Source organism: Scardinius erythrophthalmus (assembly GCF_964197995.2).
Source record: "Scardinius erythrophthalmus genome assembly, chromosome: 4".
Classification (NCBI taxonomy): Eukaryota; Metazoa; Chordata; class Actinopteri; order Cypriniformes; family Leuciscidae; genus Scardinius; species Scardinius erythrophthalmus.
The window spans coordinates 4170304-4192399 of record NC_138224.1 but is presented as its reverse complement, the minus strand read 5'-3'; the positions used below and the strand labels follow the sequence as shown (position 1 = coordinate 4192399).

Below are 22096 nucleotides of genomic sequence, written 5' to 3'. Positions count from 1 at the left end.
CTATCTATCTATCTATCTATCTATCTATCTATCTATCTATCTATCTATCTATCTATCTATCTATCTATCTATCTATCTATCTATCTATCTATCTATCTATCTATCTATCTATATATATATATATATATATATATATATATATATATAAATAAGGTCGGTCAGAATCTGGTGACAGGCCGTTTAAATGACCAAACAATAGACACATGTGTTTGATGAATAGCATCCCACATTAAATATTCTTTACCCCAAACACACAGCCAGTCACACAAGCTGCCTGTTTGAGCTTCTGAGCAGAGGTGGAAGTAACGAATTACAACTACTCACGTTACTGTAATTAAGTCGTTTTTTTGGGTACTTGTACTTTTGTATACTTGTATATTTTTAAATCTGTAATTTTACTTGTACTCAAGTACATATTAAACTAAGTAATCTACTTCGCTACTTGTAAAATCACATTTCGTTACTGAGTACAATTTGAATTTATATTCAAATCTTTGACCGGCATTTCGGTAGCCAATAAAAATATTCGATCGTAAACGGACCAATAAAACCCCTGATATTTGGACTGAATTAAAGCCACCGCAGTCGCAGCAGGTTTTGAAGAGCTGATCATAAGTGAAGGAGGCGAGGAGCTCAGTGATTAATGGCTGGACTGAAAGTTTGGAGAAACTACAATCTACATAGTAGTATTGTCAAAATATCTATATTTTGATACATATCAATACTAAATATCTGTCAATACTCATTTTGGCTTTTATACACCGATACGAAACCAGCTACGCGTTCTCATTCTTTCATCTCAACGACAGCGAGAGCGAGTTTGACACACCCGCCTCCTCTCAGATTGCAGGTAGGCCTATTACGCATAATTTTATTAATACCTGCAAGTTTCTATGGCATATTTTAATGGCAAATGTCACGAGTGCAATATTATAACGCGAGGGCACATTCATGTAATCGCAAAAAAACTGGACGCGAGCTCTCAAATATACGAATGAACTGGACTTGGATATTGAGTGTGCACTCTCGGACTGTGTCATATCATGTGCAATCGCGATTCGCGAATCTCTCCAAGTGGTTCTCCCTGCAGACTCAAATGACGTCCAGCTCCAATCTCTCCATGCTCTTGAATTAAACGTTGTCAAAAGTTATGAAAAATCTAGTCTTTTTTGCAAATTAAATTCAGTTTGAAATCAAGCTTCCTTGTGCTGTGTGTGAGCTATTGCAACAGTTAACGTTACCCTATAGTAAAGACAAATACACTGAGTGAGTAAATATTTAAGTTAGATTATTGTAATGGTTATTGATCAATGTTTAAATATGTAAACAAAAGCCTAAATCTCACAGTATAAAGTGGACGTGTCTCTTCAGAATACTTGAATTAAACTTTTCCATTCAAATAGATTACTGTTACAATGAGTGTTGATGAGTACAATGAGTAATGATTGCCTTGACAAAATGGATGGACAAAAATGTAGATATTAAAATATTTAGTATGTGGTAGTTTTCCTGATGGTATTAAAAATGATAGGCTAGGCCTACTGAATACTGACATATTTCAAGGTGTCATATTGAAGTTAGAAATTCCAGTATCATGACCACTAATTAATGTCCTTCGACAATAAGGTAAAAGCGTGTTAAAAGTAGCTATTTTCTACATAAATCTATGATTTGGTTGAATATTTATTGGTAATACATTAACTATCGCCAGCTAAAAAGTAACGAGTAACTAGTACTCAGAGTAGTTTTTGAGAAGAGTAATTTGTACTTCTACTTGAGTACTTTTTTGACACCAGTACTTTTACTTGTAATTGAGTATTATTTCAGCAATGTAACGGTACTTGTACTTGAGTACAAATTTTCAGTACTCTTTCCACCTCTGCTTCTGAGCATTCTTTACATGTACGCACGCACACACACACACACACACACACACGGTGGGACCTAATGAGGGCTTATATCAGAGGTCACAGAGTTTGCACAGCGCTGACAGAATCTGTCCATCTGACTCATAATGCTAATCTGCGTCTCCTAATATACGAGCTTCATTCTGGCTCGGGTTCAGATCTCACATCGCTCAGGCACAAGTCACAGCAGTCGAGTGTGTGCTGAGATCAAACTACTCAAACATTCAGCATTCACAACCAAGAAAACATTAAGCCTGTCATGACTATGAGTCTTGTACTGAAGATTATTTGTCATACAAATAATTTGAATCTATTTTGTTCATATCGTTTACAGTGTAAGCCTATTTTTTACTCGGAATAGTATATTTATTACGATAACAATGCCTATTTTTAATACTGTGAAAATTAATAATATTTCTATAATTAGTAATATAATATAATATAATATAATATAATATAATATAATATAATATAATATATTTATTAAAAATTGCTATTAGATTGAATAAGATATACAGATGTTTAATTAGTCATTGTGACAGTCCTATAAAGGGTTATTATAGTAAATTTAAACTAAAAACTTAAAAAAAATATTTTCGTTACTTGAAACAGAATATACTAACTGAAATACAATACAATTTTTTTTTATATATATATATATACACACACACACTCTGTGACCTATATGCATCTTTGATATTTGGTAGCTAAATTGTTGGTAGGATGTTGCTGTAGGATACTAACTGACCCAAGTAAAAAAAAAGTCCATCTCTGCGATAAATAACCTGCAAATGAGGTGGACAAAGTACACAACTTCCTTACTTGAGTGAAAGTACAGATACTACTGGTCAAATATTACTCCGTTACAAGTAAAAGTTGTAAAGACCTATTTTTACTTAAGTAAAATTAGGGGTGGTTAATCTGTCTGATTTCCCGATTCGATTCGATTACGATTATTGAAGTCCCGATTCGATTACAGTCGATTTTCGATTATTAACGATTTTCGATTAGCGATTATTGATTTTCCAGTTCACAACAGTAAACAAAAATACACTAAGTGATTGCAGTATTAAAAAAAGTCAGCTGCTGAATTACTTAACTCTTTTATTGAGTAACAACTCAAAGCACTTTCTGTGTCGTGTAGTTATAACTTCAGAATTATTTGTATGTAGCTTATGTTCTGTAGAACACAGAAATGAATACATCACATTGTGTTGTGACTCATCAAGTTGAACCAAACTAGCTTTTAATACAATGTTGGTATGAGCCACCACAGTATTTTACAAATATAAAAAATAACACAAAGTGAAAATAAAGTGGCATTTTGGCGTTAATATTGAAACGACAGTTACCATGGTGAATACACAATACTAACAAGAACTGTTAATGAAACATGGAAACTGCTCCTGGTGAATAGAATGAAAATCATGCCTGCATGCAAATCCTTCTCAGCTAACACACGACGTAGCCTACCAGTAACGTGATTTATTGGTATTTTACTTTTATTTCATGACTTACTAATTTACAACGAACAACGTTGCATGCTCGTAGTTTCCTTTGCACTTTGCACTATACAGTGAAGCGATACACGGCGCGCCCCTCCGCATTTGCGCGTGCAATTGAAGAGTGTGCGCTACGAGTACAGTATAACGGCTGACAGGACAGGAACGTCCGTTTTTCTGAGGTGAAATACTTTTTATTTCAGCGTACACATACGTCACTGCCTGGTAGTTCCTATACTGTGCTGGGTTTTCTGAAGTAGTTGTGATTCGCCTCTCATAACATAACATGCTCTAAATGCACGCAGAGTGGATTTTTTTTTTTTTTTTTTTTTATAAAAAATCGATTTTTGAAAATTTGATAATCGATTCATACTCGTCCATAACATACTCGCGATTAATCAATAATCGATTTTTTTCACCACCCCTAGTAAAAGTACAGAAGTACTTGTTTTTAAAAGTACTTAGGTATCAAAAGTATATTTCAATGCATTGTTTTATTATTGTTGCATTGTTGTGTGTAATATTTACAGTACCTTATGCCTCTGAATCTTTGCCTGTCCTCATATCAATTTCACATTTATTTCGAGAACACAGTTCCAGTAGTGGGATTGAATGTGAGATTGAATAAGTCACTCAATAACGTCCACAATGGTTTCGGACACATAAATGGCTGTTCCATCAAATACTGCCCTATTTAAATTTTTTTGGCTTTTAGTATGAATATATTAGCCTTACTGTTATCTATAAGCTAGTGTGCACCAAAACAATGACAAAATTTACATTTAGAAGAGGAAACCCAACGTTGAAAATGAAAATCAGGTTGATGTCAGAATCCAACGCCAGATTGACATTAATCTCCAACCTTGGACAGACGTTGTATTGTGGTTGAAAAAGAAAATCGTGTTGACGTCAGAAACCAAAATCCGTCGAGTTCTGATGTCAATCTGACTTTCATTACCAGCCAAAATGCAACCCCTGCAAAAATGCAACCCCTGCGGGTCCCTGCAACCACAATCATCCCCTGACTGACGTTATTACTTTCTACTCAAGGACCTGACAGATTTGTAGTGGAGTAAAAAGTACGATATTTGTCTTTCAAATGTAGTGAAGTTAAAGTAGAAAATTTCCAGAAAAAAGAATACTCAAGTAAAGTACAGATACTCAAAAAGTGTACCTAAGTACAGTACTCAAGTAAATGTACTTTGTTCCTGTCCACCTCTGCCCGCAATATATACAATATCCCTAATTTTAAGCGTTCCTCTTTGCTGGAATGTTCTGATCATATAAACCATGTGAGCAAACTGCCATACAAAAATAATTGCTCCATTATTCAGGATATGACTCACTCATCACATAAAAGAAAACACTTATTCCATCCCTGCATTTTCCAAACTGTCCTGAGCAGCGTATGCAGAGAGACTATAGCGCCACTCCTCAAACATACACGCCTGAGGCATTAGATCAGACAAACTCTTGTGGCGAAGCATCACTTCACTGTGGTTTCAGGGCGCAGTGTGTCTGGAAATACTGTTTGACTTCTGAACGATACCATATATGGGTGGCGTTTGTGGTGGGGTTGCCACGGCAACAATCAAAGAGCATTTTACAATGTGGCCCTAGGGAGACTTTTCCTGCCGGTTTTCAGAGTATCAAGTTCAAGGAAAACAATAAAGATAAACCCTGATGAGCGCATACGAGTAAACACAGATGGATTCAGGGGTTTCTCTGGAAAGCTTTGTGCACCTGCACCGGTTCTGCATGGTTTGACGTAACTAACTTTTTAAGGATCAACACGTCCTGCCGACTGAAAGTTAGGACGCGATCAAATTCCATCCGTTTACAAAGGCAGAAATATCCTGTGACAGAAAGATGGTCATGAAAGATACCAGACAATGCACCGCATCAGGCTTTTGTTTGCAAAACCTGAAAAGGGAGAAAAGCGTAATGTTTTACAAAGGTAGCAAATGTCTTAAAGTGATCTGAACACACAGTTCCCGGCATGTTTAAGAGGAGCAAAATGATGTGATTGTCAGTGAAGCGCGGCACGTTTCTTTTACACGCGAGCGGCTCATGATCTGGTGAATTTATTTTCTCAGTTCTCAGTAAATGTTGCTCCACTCGTCTCTGCGTCTGTTCTGAGTTTGAGTCGCTTATTACACGCATTTGGGAACGAAACATGCGACAACCATATTAACCAACTTGTAATGAGAAACGCTTATAAACCGGCTGTTGTCAACAAGACAGAAGCTTTAAGGGATCCGTGTGGTTTTCCACCAAAACAAAAGCTTGATAGATTAATGCTTGAAAATTAAAAAAATTAAATATATAAATATAAGTATATACTGTATATACATAAACAATAGCAATATTTCTAACTTTAATATTATTAATTAATAAAATTAATAATAATCATCATAATGAAAACAACAAAGCATTATTACGATTATTATTTTATAGTCATATTAATACATAATCACAAAATCTTTGGACAAATTGTGCAGCCCTACAAAGTAACAAAGCGAAAACAATAATCATAATGAAACATTATTATTGTAATTATTATTATTATTATTATTAATAATAATAATAATAAAAACAATATTATTAATATTTTGTCATATTGACATATAATCACAAAATTTTAAAAAAAAATTGTGCAGTCCTACAAACTAGCAAAGAAAAACAATAAAAAAGTACAAATTTCAATACATTATTCCCCTTGTCTTAAAAAAGGATGGTGAGCAAATGTGAGACGAGAAGAGTGTTCTCCTCACCTTACTCTTCATCATGTCCTGGACGCGCTCCGACATGGACTGGCCCGCCTTCGGCCTGACGAGGATGTACAGGGCCTTGACCTCAGGGCACGAGCGCAGGAGTTTCTCCACCAGCACCTTTCCCATGAAGCCCGTCGCCCCCGTGATCAGCACGTTCTTCCCGGCGTACCACTCCGAGATCGAGGCCATGATGAGTATGACAGATGAACGCCGGTCCTCCTGGACACTGAGAAACAGACAGAGAATTTACCAGTCAAAACTTGTCATGCTCATCAGTAAGAGATACTATTGTTTGACTGAACTTTCTCTCAAAGGACACTCTGCCAACCGGAAAAATACAGTCAACTGGCTCTCCAGCAGTGACACTTAGACATTAATGTGTGCACAAATAAAGTAACTAAGGATTTGTCCCTTTGCTATGCCCCGCCCTCCATAGTAACTGTTTGTGGTTGCACAACTGTGATGTTGCTAATGCTAAGCGGTGGCTTTGTGGTTTCTTACTGGCCCTCATGTGTCTATAAGAGTTTGTTTAGCACTTGCGTGAGCAATAGTAACAGTTATGTTTGACTTGGCAAACACACTAATAAACAATGAGTAGGTGTGTGTGTGTACAAACGTTTGACTGGTGATGTTGATTCATTCAACCTGGAGCTTTTGTGTTCGTACAGAGCTGACATGGTTTAGTCAATAACATATACTTATAATATATAATATACATATACACACATATGTACTACATTTTATTTTTATATATATATATATATATATTAGAAAATACTTGATTAATATAATAATAAAAAATTGCAATTATATAAAATATATTTAACGAATGTATAATTTATATTTATATATATATATTATATATAATATATATATATATATATATAAAAAAAATTCTATAAATAAAAGGATATTATAATTTTATATATACTACTAATTAGAATAAAAAAAGTCAGTTTTTTTTTTTGCATTTTTAGCCAAATTCATAAAGTAGGTTATATGTTAAACACATTGTAAAAACACAATTTGTTAAGTAAATGTTTTTAAAATCATTTTAGTAATGTATCATCTTTGACAGCCCTAAAAATGTAATATACTGAACTGAAGCTAAAACTTGATTAAAAATTGATATTGAAAATTAAAAATTGGAATGACATATAGAAAAAAAGAAGTAAACATCCATTTAAAATCGGCATCTACTTAATGCAGTCTGTCATCCTTTCTTCCTCCGGTCCCCTCGGCTTTAAGAGAGTGAAGTAAATCAAGTCTCGTGGCAGCGATTTATGACTCATTACATTTTCTGCCAGCTATTACATCATGACACGAGTCCCATCACAAACACCCCAGCCGCATTCTGGAGGAAGAAAGGGCGGGAGACTGGGAATACGACTGACTGGAATGAGGAAGACCGAACGGCTGCAGGTCAGAGAGGATTAACACTGTGAATGAATCTGTGAATGAATTTGACATTGCTCACGCACGCACACACACACACACACACACACACACACACACACTCAAAGACTGATACTGTATACGACCACAACAAGCAATCTGTCCTACCAGGGAGCCAATTATCTCAGGTTATTTTTGAAGGTCAGTGAATTTAATTGGACAAGCCACTTCCATAGTGAGAGGTATTTAATACAGATTCCAGACACATGTGATGACGGCATGAAAGTGTGTTAACTACTAATAGCTGATCTCAGTACAGTCTCTCACTCCGCAGGTGTCAGGCTCAAATCTCAAGACTGCTGTTACAGACTCACAGGAGATTCACGTTTATTTCCCCTTCACAAAATTCAGACCAGTAGTGCTGCATTGTTCATATTTTTCTAGTGTTTTTTTTTTTCTCTTCTGTTAATCTTGCATTACCTTTCCCTCCAGGCTCCAGCTTGCTTTTTTGTTTCATTTGTGTTTACTATATACCGTTCAACTACATACCACAGTTATATACCGTTCAAAAGTTTAGGGTTGATAAGATGTATAAGTGTTTTTGAAAGTATAAGTGTTTTTTGTTAACTTATGCTCAGCCAGGCTGCATTTATTTGATTAAAAATACAGTAAAATTGTAGCCTGGGAAAACCCAGACAAACTTCCGGCAAATTTAGATTTGCTCTGCAAGTCTGGCAAAGAGCCCATTCAAGCCCATTTCTAATCCGTCCAAATCGAGGCAACAATCAGAAACGTTGAGGCGGGCTTTACACGATGACGATCGCTCTGAGGTCTATCCAATTGCGCCCAGAGGCATTTGAGCGACATCCGTTGGTGAAGCACATCAACTTTTAAATGCATTATTATATTCAAATTGCAAACACATGAGGACAGTCTCCAGGAAAGACCCACTGGCAGATGAACGTGCTACTACATTTCTCTCCGAAACGGTAGGAAATTAAATTAGATTTAATAGAGGATTTTAACTGTGACAAAATGATTGACAGGGCAGTTTACGTGACAGGATGCAGGCGACAGATCCGTCCGATAAAGATGACGAAGTAGTATGTCCCAAAGCTTGCCTACTTTACAGTACATACATACTTTTATGGCGTAGTGTAAGGGACGCAGCATATGGCTTTACACGATGACGATCGCTCTGATTGGTTTTAGATCTTTGAGCGACGTCCATTGGTGACGCCCCTTTGGAAATGAGTTATTAATGAAGCTTTGCCAGACCATAACTCAGTTACTACTGAGAATGGTCTGGTTTTAACCAGGCTAGTAAAATTGTGAAACATTATTACAATAAAAAAAATACGCTCTGGCTGCTCAAAACGTATTTCAAACCGTCTTTTGCATCACTCTTAATGTGACACAACAATAACATCAAAATCAGTGACGGAAATGGCGGAAGTATTCATACGATGTTGAAATGGTGTATATGTACAGAGATTTCGGCATTTTCATGTGTGACAGAGGAGGTCTGCACTCGATGGGACACTTATTTGAAGAGTGAGATGTTGCACCTCCATTTTTCCTGCATCCGTCACAAGTTTTGGGTATGGGTTTGCCTACGTCATGGTCATGGTGTTAATAACTGAATAGATTTAAAATTCACTCAAGCACATTTAACTTCTGTGTTTTAAGTAGAAGTTTACGATGTTTTTATTGAATAACAGCTTCATGGCATTTGATTTTTGGAAGTAGTTGAAGTATATCAGTTCCTTCTAAAGCTCTACAGGTATTTACATCAGAGAATGGCTTCCTCAACTGACCTCAAGAGCATGAAGATGCTTTGAACAAGAGCAAACACAACATCCTCTTTCCTGCACGGATGCACACCGGCCTCGGAAACAAGACCAGCACGATGATCTCTGATGTTTGAGGTTTCAAACCTTCAAATGTTTGATGTTTCGTCTTCAAACCAAACTTCAGCAGGTTTACATCCCGTCTGGCTAGAGCTCTTCCCATAATGTTTAGGCATTAGGTCAGTAGGAGGAGAGTAGATGATCTTCTGTGAATGTTCGAACGCATTTACACTACGAAAGCAAATCCGGTCAAATGCGTTTTCGACAACCTCTGGAAGTGGTTAAAAGTGGACAAGCTCAAAATGTTTCAGACCCTGTTTACACCTGTATTTAGCGTCTTCCACTTGTGATCCGATCGACTAAAACGCATCTTAACACCAGGTGTAAACAGGGCTTGTCTTGAGTTTGCCCTGCCTTTGCATAAGTGACTATTTTAGGAGCCTTAAAGGAACACTCCACCGTTTTTTGAAATAGGGCTTAATCACCTTCTTTCCTACATTTAGATAGGTGGGCAAATGCATTTTTGTCTCAGTGCATGCATTGTTTTAGTTTGTCAGGGTCGGCGCTAGCTTAGCTTAGCATAATGAATGGAATCCTTTGTTGCCAGCTAGCATGTCCTGAGTAAAAGTGATATAAAAAAAAACAAAAAAACCCACCTAATTACTTCTTGTGGCCTGCGTATTCACAACAAGTACAAATAGCGATGAAGATTAACACTAGGCGATTTCTTATGCAGATATTGACTTGGGACTATATTAGGGGGAAGCACAGGCGAAGCACTGCTACTTGGGCGCAGAGATATCACGCCCAAGTAGCAGTGCTTCGCCTGTGCTTCCCCCTAATATAGTCCTTAATATATAAGTCAATATCTGCCTTGGAAATCACCTAGTGTTAATCTGCATCCCTATTTGTACTTGTTGTGAACATAGGCGCCGATTTATGTTTTTCTCCGTGGGTGCTCATGGGAGCACGCCCTTTAAAAAAAAAAAAAAATGTTTGCATTTCAGAACCTTATAGGAAATGGACAGCGGCCGACACGAACACTACACACACCTATTTACTTGATAATAAAGCCGTAAAGTAGGCTATCTTTCAACTCAGGACAGCGCCACTTCTCACTATACAGACAGGATTGGAGATGAAAAGTTTAACAGACACGTTACCGCGATCAGCTAAGCCTTTCACAACATTGTTTTCTTCAGTTTTCACTAGCTATTATTTTCTTCAACTCCTCAGCATCCATCTCGACTGCAAGCAGATCGCGCGCGCGGTTATGATGACTTTTTAAAAGTGAAAGTAGGCATAGAGACTCCTGGGAGGGTGTGGGCTCAAGGCTCAAATAAACTGATGTGGATTTTAAATTATTTTATTAACTTGAAATACAGGCATATTTTTGTACATGTGTTCCTAAAAATGTGCATATATTTTTACGTTTGCACGTGATTGTTTTAAACCCGTGTTTAGACCCGTGTTTCCCCCGTGTCCGACCCGACCTGCACCCGTTTGAGTAAAATTTGCGGGTCACCCGTCGGGTACCCGAACCAGTGCAGGAATCTGTCACACAAGTCCACACAGTATAAATTTGATTTGTTGACTCACCATTGTGGTTAATTCTTCAGGAGGAACGTGTCTGCGTACAGAGCGGGGTCACTAAAGAGGCGTTTTCATCCGAGAAACGCTGTGATTGGTGGAAAGGATATGGAGCAGGCGACTGACAGCGACATAACCAATCACAGTGTGACAGACGCTTCACATAGCACCAACTGCTATGTTTAATTTTAAATGAATGTAGCCTACTGGCAGTCCGGCACACGTGGGTGCTCGGTATTTTCCGTGGGTGCTCGAGCCCCGGAGCACCCACGGTATCGGCGCCTATGGTTGTGAATACGCAATCCACAAGAAGTAATTAGGTGGTTTTTTTTTTTTTTATCACTTTTACTCAGGACATGCTAGCTGGCAACAAAGGATTCCATTCATTATGCTAAGCTAAGCTAGCGCCGACCCTGTCAAACTAAAACAATGCATGCACTGAGACAAAAATGCATTTGCCCACCTATCTAAATGTAGGAAAGAAGGTGAATAAGCCCTATTTCAAAAAACGGTGGAGTGTTCCTTTAAACAAATGTACATTTGGCAGCTTTCAGTGTAATCCGGCTGAAAAGAAATGCGTTTCCTAAAACTATAAAAGTGATTTCCTCATGATTTGATTCACACACATTACACAAAATCACACACAACTTGTTTACTGATATAAAGAATATCTCCCTTTGGAGTGACTTTGTAACTTTGCAGACATTTTTCATGCTCAAACAGCAACTTTACACACTAAAGAAAGATGAACAACTTTTATCAGCGATTTATTATTCACAACTTCAGCAGTGTCAGATACAAGCTATATTCCAGCAGCAATCTGATACAGTCCTGATACAATACACCACAACTAAGTCTTTTTATTTTGGGCTTGAATTACGGGAAGTGTCGGCGAGAGCAACTTTATATGGGCGTCTGCTTCTGCGTCTCTTCCAAGAATGAAGACACAAACACGAAGCAACCTAACACACAATCACTCTCACCGGCCAACATAATCTCGTCTGGGGTTATAAAGGACACTGCGTACAAAACAAGCATGAACTCACAGGAAACAAGCTTCCCAAACAGGAAGAGGATTTCAGATCTGTTGAGATCCGCACGGATTACCGATTACAGTTTAGAGGGCTGTTGCAGGGTCAGTACAGGTTAAACTTTATCATCATCACAGTTGTAGCTTGATAAGAGCTGCACTGTAACGCACTTGTAGTGGAAGTCTATGGGAAAGACATTTCACTTGTCCAAATGTCACTGATGCTGTACATAGATATTGAGATGTTTTGAAGTCAAACCTTTAGGGAGATTTGTGTGTTTGACCCAATATTGATAATAATCATAAATGTTTCTTGAGCAGCAAATCAGCATATCAGAATGATTTCTGAAGGATCGTGTGACACTGAAGACTGGAGTAATGATGCTGAAAATTCAGTTTTGTTCACAGGAATACATTTCTGTTCAGAAAATTTAAGTTCAGAAAGTTCAGTCAAGTTCAGAAAGTTCTACGACAAACTAATGCTACTGATAGTAGGCATGTTGACTCGCTGCCATTAGTCACATTACAGCACTGAGTGTGTGTGTGTGTGTGTGTGTGTGTGTGTGTGTGTGTGTGTGTGTGTGTGTGTGTGTGTGTGTGTGTGTGTGTGTGTGTGTGTGTGTGTGTGTGTGTTGATTGATTTGCCCAACATCAGTTAAATATCCTCTGGGAGCAGCGAGAGCAGATTGCTAACATCATTAGCTAATGCATGACTCTAACACTCACTGCTCTGCTGAATGTACATTAAGATATGGCCAATAATGTCATCTCATTAGAACAATACACTTTAAAGTCTAGCACAATATATCCACGTTTATCACTGGAGTTTGCGGAGGCATATGTCAAACAAATGGAAAGTTTCTATGGATGTTAAAGGTTCTTCATTGAATCATCAGTGCCAATAAAGAACCTTTCATTATTAAAGGGGACCAAATATGCCTCAAAGTCTTGATTTTGTTTTTGGGCTCTACTAGAATACATTATTTTTCCCATATTCTCCATTGTTGCAGCTCCTCTTTTCCCAGTCTGTCAGTAACGCTCTGTTTAGTTCCTGTCTCTGTGGAGCCCCTCCTTCTGAAAAGCACAATGTGCTCTGATTGGTCGGCTGGATCAGTGTGTTGTGATTGGTCAAGCGCTTCAATCATGTTTGGGAAATGTTCCGCCCCTTAACATAACCCAGTTTCAACACACTACTAACTAACTCTACCAGGCCTCGCCGCTTTATTCTGCGAATGCCTTGGGCGGGAATTAATTAGACAAGGAATATTTTTTGACAAGATTGTGAAACACTTTCTTAAAACATGCATTTACTAAATAATGTAGTTTTTTATCACATAAATCCTTTCTTAAAAAGAAACCAACTTCTCAACATGCCAAAGGAAGTTGCACAACATCATTCATTCACTCACTCACTTACTGAGCCACTGTATAATGATTCACTTCAGAGAATGTTGCAGCTCAAGATGCCTCAAAACATGAAAGTCAAACAATTGAGTTCCAAAGGAAACACTGTCCCGAGGCTACAGATGAGCGTTTGGCGTACATTGTGTGCTGATTGCAAAAGCAACGCAAGACATACTTTCTATAGCCTGGCCTGCCCTGAGGTTACTGAAGTGAAAGCATTCATGTTATTCCTGAAACATTTTAGCATGTCAGACACTAAAGGCGACGTTGGGACACAAACAGAAGAGCAGGTATGACTGTTTGAGGTTATGGATTTATTGGGTTACATGAAAACATGGGCATTAATCACTTTTATGCAAATAACATATTTTCCTGCAAGAAGCTGAGGTGTATTTGGGAGTCTGGGTGCTCAGAAACACTTGCTTTGCTATGCAATTTCAGCTAAAAAAAAAAAAAGTCATTTATTTTATTTATTAATTTAAATATGTATTTTATCATGAACATTTCATATTTATTACTCTTATTCTTTTTTTAATAATAAGATCAGGTTGATGGTTGCTGTTCTTGCATGTACTTGTGTTATTTCATTTTCTCCTTTCTTATATTTTGATTTCCTTGCATCGTACGATGAACCCACTATCCATTTAATTTGATTACTATTAATAAGAAAGACAGAATGCATATTATGGTTTTATATATATATATATATATATATATACACACACACACATGATTCAGAAAAAAAAAGTCATTACTATTAGTTGTGGTGTCACTATTGCTCATAGTTAGTGTTAAACTAAGATTATATAATTAAATATTACAGTTAAACTTACTCATCCAGCATTTCATTAGTTTTGAACTTTAACCGATTTGACTAGTTATTTTAGTCTTATAGATAATAAAAGCAGGTGAGAAAATCCCATTAACTTTCACTGAAGAAGAAACCGGAGACATTTAGAAACCAGAATATCACAGACACTTGAGACAGTAAAAAAAAAAAAAACTGAATAAATAAATGAAAGAATGAATGACAATCTATCTATCTATCTAGTCATTTCCGACTCTTGGTGATTGTATGGGTGAAACCGGAGCACCCGGAGGAAACCACGCAGAAACAGGGAGAACATGTCCGGGACCTTCTGGCTGTGAGGCGACAGAGCCGCCCCAAAGAACGACTTCCTATAAATACATCAATAATTCACCTGTTTAATAGGGCAGCAATGGATTGTTGCTAGTCTAGCGGTTCTGTCAGAAGTGGTTCTGGCTAATTAGGCTTGTAGTATAAATAGCAGCTCCAAGTCACATTAATTATAGTCCAGTCCAGAGGGAAATACACAATTAAAATGACTACAAAATCTATTATGAGTAAAAGGAGAACAAGACTGTGCGATGTAAATATAGAAGCAATAGGGCTGGATTTACATCCTCGGTTAATAACTGTAGGACAGGAACAAAATAATAGCAGCATTCAAGTATCACTTCTTTCTTTTATTTATACACTCATAACTATAATGGTTCTTTATCTGAATATATGGTTCCATGAAGAACATCTTTAACATTCACAGAATCTTTACATTCCACAAAAGGTTCTTTATTGTAGAAAAGGGTTCTTCTTTAGATTTTATAAAAAATTTAAATGTTATTTTTGGTTTAACTGTTCACTGCATGGTTCTTTGAGGAAACCCAAAATGTTTTTCTATGGCATCACTGTAATAAACCTTATTTTTAAGAGTGTATTTCTGTTTACATTTAATTTTTAGTTCAAGTTTTAGTAAAAGTTCATTTTTTGTCATTTTTATAATTTATATATATATATATATATATATATATATATATATATATACATATGATTTTTTTCTTTCTTTTTTTTCAGTTTTAGTCATTTTAGAGCATCATGATAAACTAAATTAAACTGAAAAATGTTGCTAACTGAAATAAAAAAAATTGTCATATTTTTTGGTTACACTTTATTTTAAGGTATCATTGTTACAGTGTAATTATATATTTAAGTACTGAGTAATATTAAGCAACTACATGTACTTCCTATAGGGTTAGGGTAGGATTAGGGTTTGGTTGAGTGTTAGTTGCATGTAATTATGCATCATTTACTGTTATTTCTAACATAATAACAAGGACACTGTAAAATAAAGTGTTACCTAATAACCCTGGTTCAAGTTTAGGTTTTAGGCTTTGGTTCTATGCAAATGAATGCTGAATCTGATCCGCTTTGCTCCTGTTATGACTTTCAGCTTATGCATAAGAAGCACCACATCACATAACACCATCTTCACTGTCAGTGTCAAGATGGTTAAAGCTGCGAGAATTATTTATGCTGCGTTTAATTCCGTGTCTGTTTTAAGAGTGTAAACCACAGATTAATACGTGTAAATACACTGGTGGTCCGCACTTCTTGGGTTCACCCCCCTCATTCGTTCTCAGTGTGACCCATGAAGGCCTGCTGATCATCAAGTCAGCTCTAATCTCAACATCCTCGCCTCGAGGTCTCAGTGCTGAACACTGCTGATATGCTGTAGGAGTGTGTTCAGGGTAAAGTGAACGGCACAGATCAAACTAAAGGTCAGAGATACAGTAAGATGACAGTTGACAATGAGGATTCATCAACAAACGAGAGCCAGGCCTTTAAAAGAGACGTTGCAATCATCTTTTCTTCCCTATTGTGACGTCTATCCAAGTGAAATGGCTTGTGATTTTGTCTATGGAGATTGATTAGATGGTTGTGGTTTGCTATTGGTCGATCTCATGTGAGTGACAGGTTGCCCTGCTCTCAGGCAAGTAAACATGAGTTAATGAATTAAGAATATAATGATGTGAACAGATTAATTATTTATTATATATGCTGCAATATTCTATAAAAAAATATTGGATTTCATTGTGACTTGAAAAACGCCCTCCATACACTTTATCCTGGATCTGTCTCACTCCTGCATGTTTATCATTGGATACATTTCTGAATGAATGATGCAACTGACACTGATTGTGGTCACTAGTATCTGCAGATGGCCCTGTCTGTCTGTCTGTCTCCTGCAGGATCAGTATCAAGGTCCAGATAAGGGAGCAGACATCGTATTTAGCACAGCTCTTTTAGTCAAAGCACAGCGTTACGCACGTGCCGTGACTGTATGAACTTGCTGGCATGTCTCCCTACATTCTACTGTACTTGAGCTCGCTATATATACACACAGGGGTATGTGAGACTGTATGTTGTTTACGGTCTGTTGAATTGAACAGTTTGTTACTGCTGCACACAAATGTCCCTTCAGGCATCAGAGTATATTAGATGTAATTTACTGTAACAGTACAATTCTGTTGAAAGGTGAACCTTTCAAAAACATGTCCAGATCACATATTCCACCCCATAATAATAATAAAACATAATAAAAAACTATTATTTGGCACTGTAACGATTAATGACTCCTAAGTGGCCTACATTTGAGAAGAATTTTACTTTATTTTTTAACACAAAACATAACTTTTCCTTTTGATTTTGGGATGAAATACAGCCCGGAAAAGATTCATCCTCAAGTGCAACAATGTAGCAAGGATGATTCGATCGCGCCAAACCTCAACAGTTCAAGAATCATTTGTGCTTCACTGTAACATTTGAACGGAAGCTTTGGCGCCGCGCGCTCACACATTCATCCACCTTTTTTCTTTTCTTCTTTTTTTTTTCTTTACCCGCCACCGCAGCTCATATTTAAACACTGATGTGACAAGAAACCACAGTAAGAAAGAGGACTTTAACCACTTACTATGATTATTATTAGTGACAGCAGTCACCGCTGATGACGCGTCCGCTTCAGCATGCGTCCGCCGACAGACCCGCGTCAAACGCCGCTAACGCGCGCACAGAACATGTTCGGGAATTTAAAATCAGCTAGAACTAAACGCTTTGCTTGTCAAAGTTGTAGCCTACTTCTTGACAGACCATCTTAAAACGCAGCGGCAAAAGACGCCCGCCTCGGCCGCCTGACGCACCGCAGACGGAACGCATCAAGAACGCGTCCTGTACACAAGGTTTTGAGAGCTGCTTCGGGTCGATAGACTGCTTAATAGATTTTACACCCTTCACTCTTCAATAATTCAGATCCAAAACAACCTAAATCCGTTATCAAGCCACATGTGAACGCATCCAGACCGTCATGAGCGCATTCTCTTCCTCAAGGATGCGTCAACACACCGCGACGCCTTTTCTCTTATAACGGTAGGCTACATTCGGGATTAAAAAGTCAAGCTACGTTTTGATCTCAAACAGAAGAAAGCAGAATATCTTGCCTTACCTTGAACATGAATCACGCCGGGTGAAGATGTTCCGATCCTCACTCTCTCTCCTTCTCTCAACGCGTGTGCGCGCGCCACAGAGCTGCAGTGAACGCGCCTCTGGCGCAGCGCTGGAGGAGACACAAGCGTGTGTGTGTGTGTGTGAACTGGGTGTGACTCCAAACACACACTTAACACACTTACTAAGCTTAAACTAAAAGTGTCCGGCTTTGCACTCCCTTATTCAGGACTGGTATTGATCAGCTTCACAGACTATTATATAAATAAATAAATATAATAAGTAGGCCTACAAACGTTATAAAATGCAACTAAACTCTATAAAAGAAGTTTTTACGTTTAAGTTTGTACATTTAAAAGTTTTCCCCCACATGGTTATTATACTGTAGCCTTTCTAGGCTTAAAGGACACAAACCTTAAAGTCTTCAAGCTATTGAAATTGCCCAGGAAAAAATGAAGTAGGCTATCAAATATACTAGTTGAGTAGCCTACATTTTTATAGGTGTTGAAGCCACACAAAGCCACTGCTAGAGAAAATGAGACAATAAAAAGTGGCTTTCATTACTGAAAGGTTTAAACAGACCTAAAGAATGCTTATAATGCTTTGATGGATTCTAGGTGAAGACTAAATAATTCATAAGAACTCAAAAGCACACTTGCGGTGTTATTATTCCTCGTTTAGGTTAGCCATTGTCCATCAATATTTTGTTCAAACTTTCAAAATTTAAAACTATAAAAAGTCATATGTTTTCATATCATAAAAGTCATTCATAGGAGCAATGATTAACAGATAATGGTGGAGCATTCTGCAGTGTTTCACAGCTGAAGCGAAAGAACATTTTTGTTCTTATCCGAAAACTATTTGTTTCCTGCATGTTGTTTTTTCACTCTTTTACACTGCTGGTACGATTAACAACATGAGATCAATTACCGGAATAAATGCAAATATAGCCTGCATGATCATCACAGTGGAATTCCAGACAGCATGACGAAAAACAAGCTGGAAACGAGCACGATTATTTTACAGAACCAAAAGTCATAATGACAATAGAAACACATGGTACAAAGCCGACTGAATAATTTCTATGCCACAAGACAACAGAAAATGACCATTCGGATAATATTCTACACCAGTCCTCTGCACAATATGCCTCTATTTAATAAGACATTATGTTATCTTAGCAATTACTCATGTCATGATCAAGACAGGATCAAGTTTAGAAAAATACAGGTTCTTTTTTAGTTCTTTGTAAAAGGTTTTATAGATTGTTCAAATGTTCCTCGCCCTCTTTTGTAAGCTTTGTTTTTAAGAGTGTAAGCACCTGTTCACATTTTGATGGGTGTGCAAAAAAAGGGGGTTGGGATTCACTTTGAAACAATTTTGACTTAGAATTTTTTTTATCATTTGCAAAGAAATGGCAAGTGACACGTTGAATTAAACATAAAAGTTTGAAGTAAAATTTTCTTGTAAAATGCATTCCAAGAATCTTTCATTGACAGCTTCAAAAATTTTTTATTTAGCCTATTTATTTATTTACAGTGTAACAACTGGCCTCGAGTCTCTTTTCATATGCAAATGTTAAGTTAAAACATTATTTTAATGACATTTATAGAATGTTCATAACATTATATACATTTAGGCTAATATGCACTCTTAAGACGTTCTAAGAATGAAAGAGAAAGAGAAACGTTCTTAGAATATCTTTATGATGTTTCTACTTGAACGTTCTCATAACATTGAGAGTAAACGTTCTGAGCACATTTTCAGAACATTCTTATAATCTCATACTTGTAATAGTTGAATGTTAAAATGAACCTTCTTGGAATATTAGAAATAGGTGTAAACGTTCAAAGAATGTTAATGCGGGTAAAAATGTTATTTAACCTTTTAAATGACGGTCTAATCACGACAAGACATTTTAACGCTTTAGAAACATTGAAAAATCACTGTTCCTCAACGTTTTCTGAACATCAGTTTCCGAGTGAGTCCAGAGGACTTTATATGCTCATCTAATGTCAGACGGTCCGAGAATAAAGTTTGTTCAATGCACAATCAAGGTAATCTCTGTGGTTCAGAATGAGGCGTTTAATTGTGGATCGTCTACAGAAAATAAAAACCCAGGAACATGCCTGCACTGTTATTGGCTACTTTATGGAAAGCACCCGAGTTCACGAGTAGCCTAGACAAAAAACAGATTACACAGAAAGAGACTGACCTCCAGACAAGTTATTGCAAGCCGAGACACATTCTGTGCAACTGCATTAGCAGTGCCTGGGAATATAAAGAGTTTTGTGTAACTAGTGTTCTGCCTGCACAATTAGCCCACACATAATTATCTTGATGCATTAACCAAAGGCGCTTAACTATCGTCAAAAGTGTGCGACCACAGTGCATTATCTGCAGGAATGGACGCTCAAGCAGTCTGTTCATGTGCATTTACTCGAGGTAGGTAGGCTATATTATAGCAGAGCAACATTATTTCAGTAACATTCACAGTCCAGTGGCGGACCGTGCGTTTCACACCTAGGCCCTCAGTGGTGTCCAACCTGAATGAATAACTTTTAATAGTGTAGCAGCGCACAGACTCTCTATAATTGTTGTAAAATTGCTGTTTTATTTTGCACCGGCAGTTATAGGGTTAATGCTGTCGGTGAGTTCGGAAAAGGCCGGGTAGAGAAACGAGCGAGCGAGTTCGGCTTGTGTGTTCAGTTGTTCTTGCGTTCCGATTATAAATTCAGAAACGGAGACTCCCTTGTCTTGTCCTTCAAGGGTTAAAATAGTCCCTTGTTAGACGTTACAATAGTATGAATGTTGAAAATAAAAATAAAAAAGGAGTTTCGATCATAAATTCACAAGAAAAGTTAAGAAAATCATGGCCAAAAATGCATTATACTCACCAAAAATACTTTTTTTTTAACACAAAATCCATATTAATTTCTTTCCTCAAAAATACTTAAATTAGGCTACTTGGTTGGATAAGTTATCTGTGCGTTTCAGTCCCAACAACCTTTTCTATCGCCATCGAGACTAAAGTCGAGGTCCCGTCGTTTTTCTGGCATAAGTTTTAATTCGCTTTAAGGCTGAGAGCCTCGACACAAGATGTGGACACAGGGACAGCCACCGCAAAACACGTGTATTCTTGGACGAAATCAATGAAATCAGCGAGATTTTGCCTTCAAAATCAGTCATGGCATACATTACAGACAGTTAATTCTGTTTTTATTCAGGACAGATCGAGTAATGTTCCGTGACTCTGGGTTAAGATGGATGAGGGTGAATAAGGGATTTTTTCCCGGTAGGTTTTAACCTGCTGGGGGTCGAGGAGGGAAATAAATATTAATTTGTGGGTTGAAAAACTTGAATCTACAGGAATATATTTTAGTTTATGCAGTTCGCTAGCTCTAATGGCTCTAATAAGTACACGTTCTGAACCATCGAATCAAAGGACGTAAAAAAGTACTGACGTGCAGCCTAATCGAAATCTGATTGGCTGATTAAATCTGACGGATTATCTGATTGGTTAAAGCAACAGTTTCATTGCAGGCGCCCATCAAGGTAGATTTCTTTGGCCATGGCAACACATGATTGGATAAAAGCTCTAACATAGACATACACTACTGGAAGCAGCGCAACCAAGAGAATTAAGAGCTAGGAATTTTTGATTTTTAAGAATCCAAAAGCTATGAAATTAAGAGAATGGACTGTTGGGAATAATTTAATACTCATTCATGGAAAAAATATATTAAAATGCAATTCTGATAGTGTTTAGGCCAGCAGAGAAGGCCTTGCTGGCACTGATTCACACCCATAATTTGACTACACCTTCAGCCTAGTTCCCAAATCATTCCTCCCATAATTAGTTTTTTTTTTTTTTTTTACATAATTTAAACTTGTTTGAACACATCCTATTATTTATATTGGCTTCATTAAGAAAAAGTACATCTTGCAAAATGCGTTTAAAACTAGTTTGTGTAGTAGTTAACCTAACCCATATCCAGGGATCATGTTTTATCCAACATTTGATCAAATGGTCTACTTCAGGACAAGGTGACTTAACCAGGAAACACGTCTTTTGCTGATGAAATCATACCATTGTATATATCTTAATTAGGGCTTACATGGCGCCCTCATATGGCCATTTACTTTTAAATAATATGATAGTCCCTTCCTTGAAAGATCTATTTTTTTATTGCAACCATTTAATTCCCCCAAATATGATCAGATTGACCAGAACCCCCTCTCTCTCAGGACAACAGGAAAAAGCAGGATCTACAGTATTCTAGTAGTCCAATTTAAACTTCAAGGAACAAAGTTACCATTAAAAGCATTTGAATTATTCTGCCTCTC

The 22096-nt window shown here is 37.2% G+C and overlaps 1 protein-coding gene across 1 annotated transcript in view; it reads right to left on the bottom strand.

The window, feature by feature from the left end:
- LOC308689737 (fatty acyl-CoA reductase 1) overlaps positions 1 to 17861 on the bottom strand; it is a 36596-nt gene extending 18735 nt beyond the window's left edge. Inside the window, exons 1-2 of the mRNA XM_081363616.1 lie at positions 17751 to 17861; positions 6184 to 6409 (exon numbers count right to left, since the gene is read on the bottom strand). Coding sequence (XP_081219742.1) covers positions 6184 to 6372 — 189 coding nt within the window. The 5' untranslated portion in view covers positions 6373 to 6409; positions 17751 to 17861. The remainder of the gene's footprint in view (positions 1 to 6183; positions 6410 to 17750) is intronic.
- Positions 17862 to 22096: the final 4235 nt, after the last annotated feature.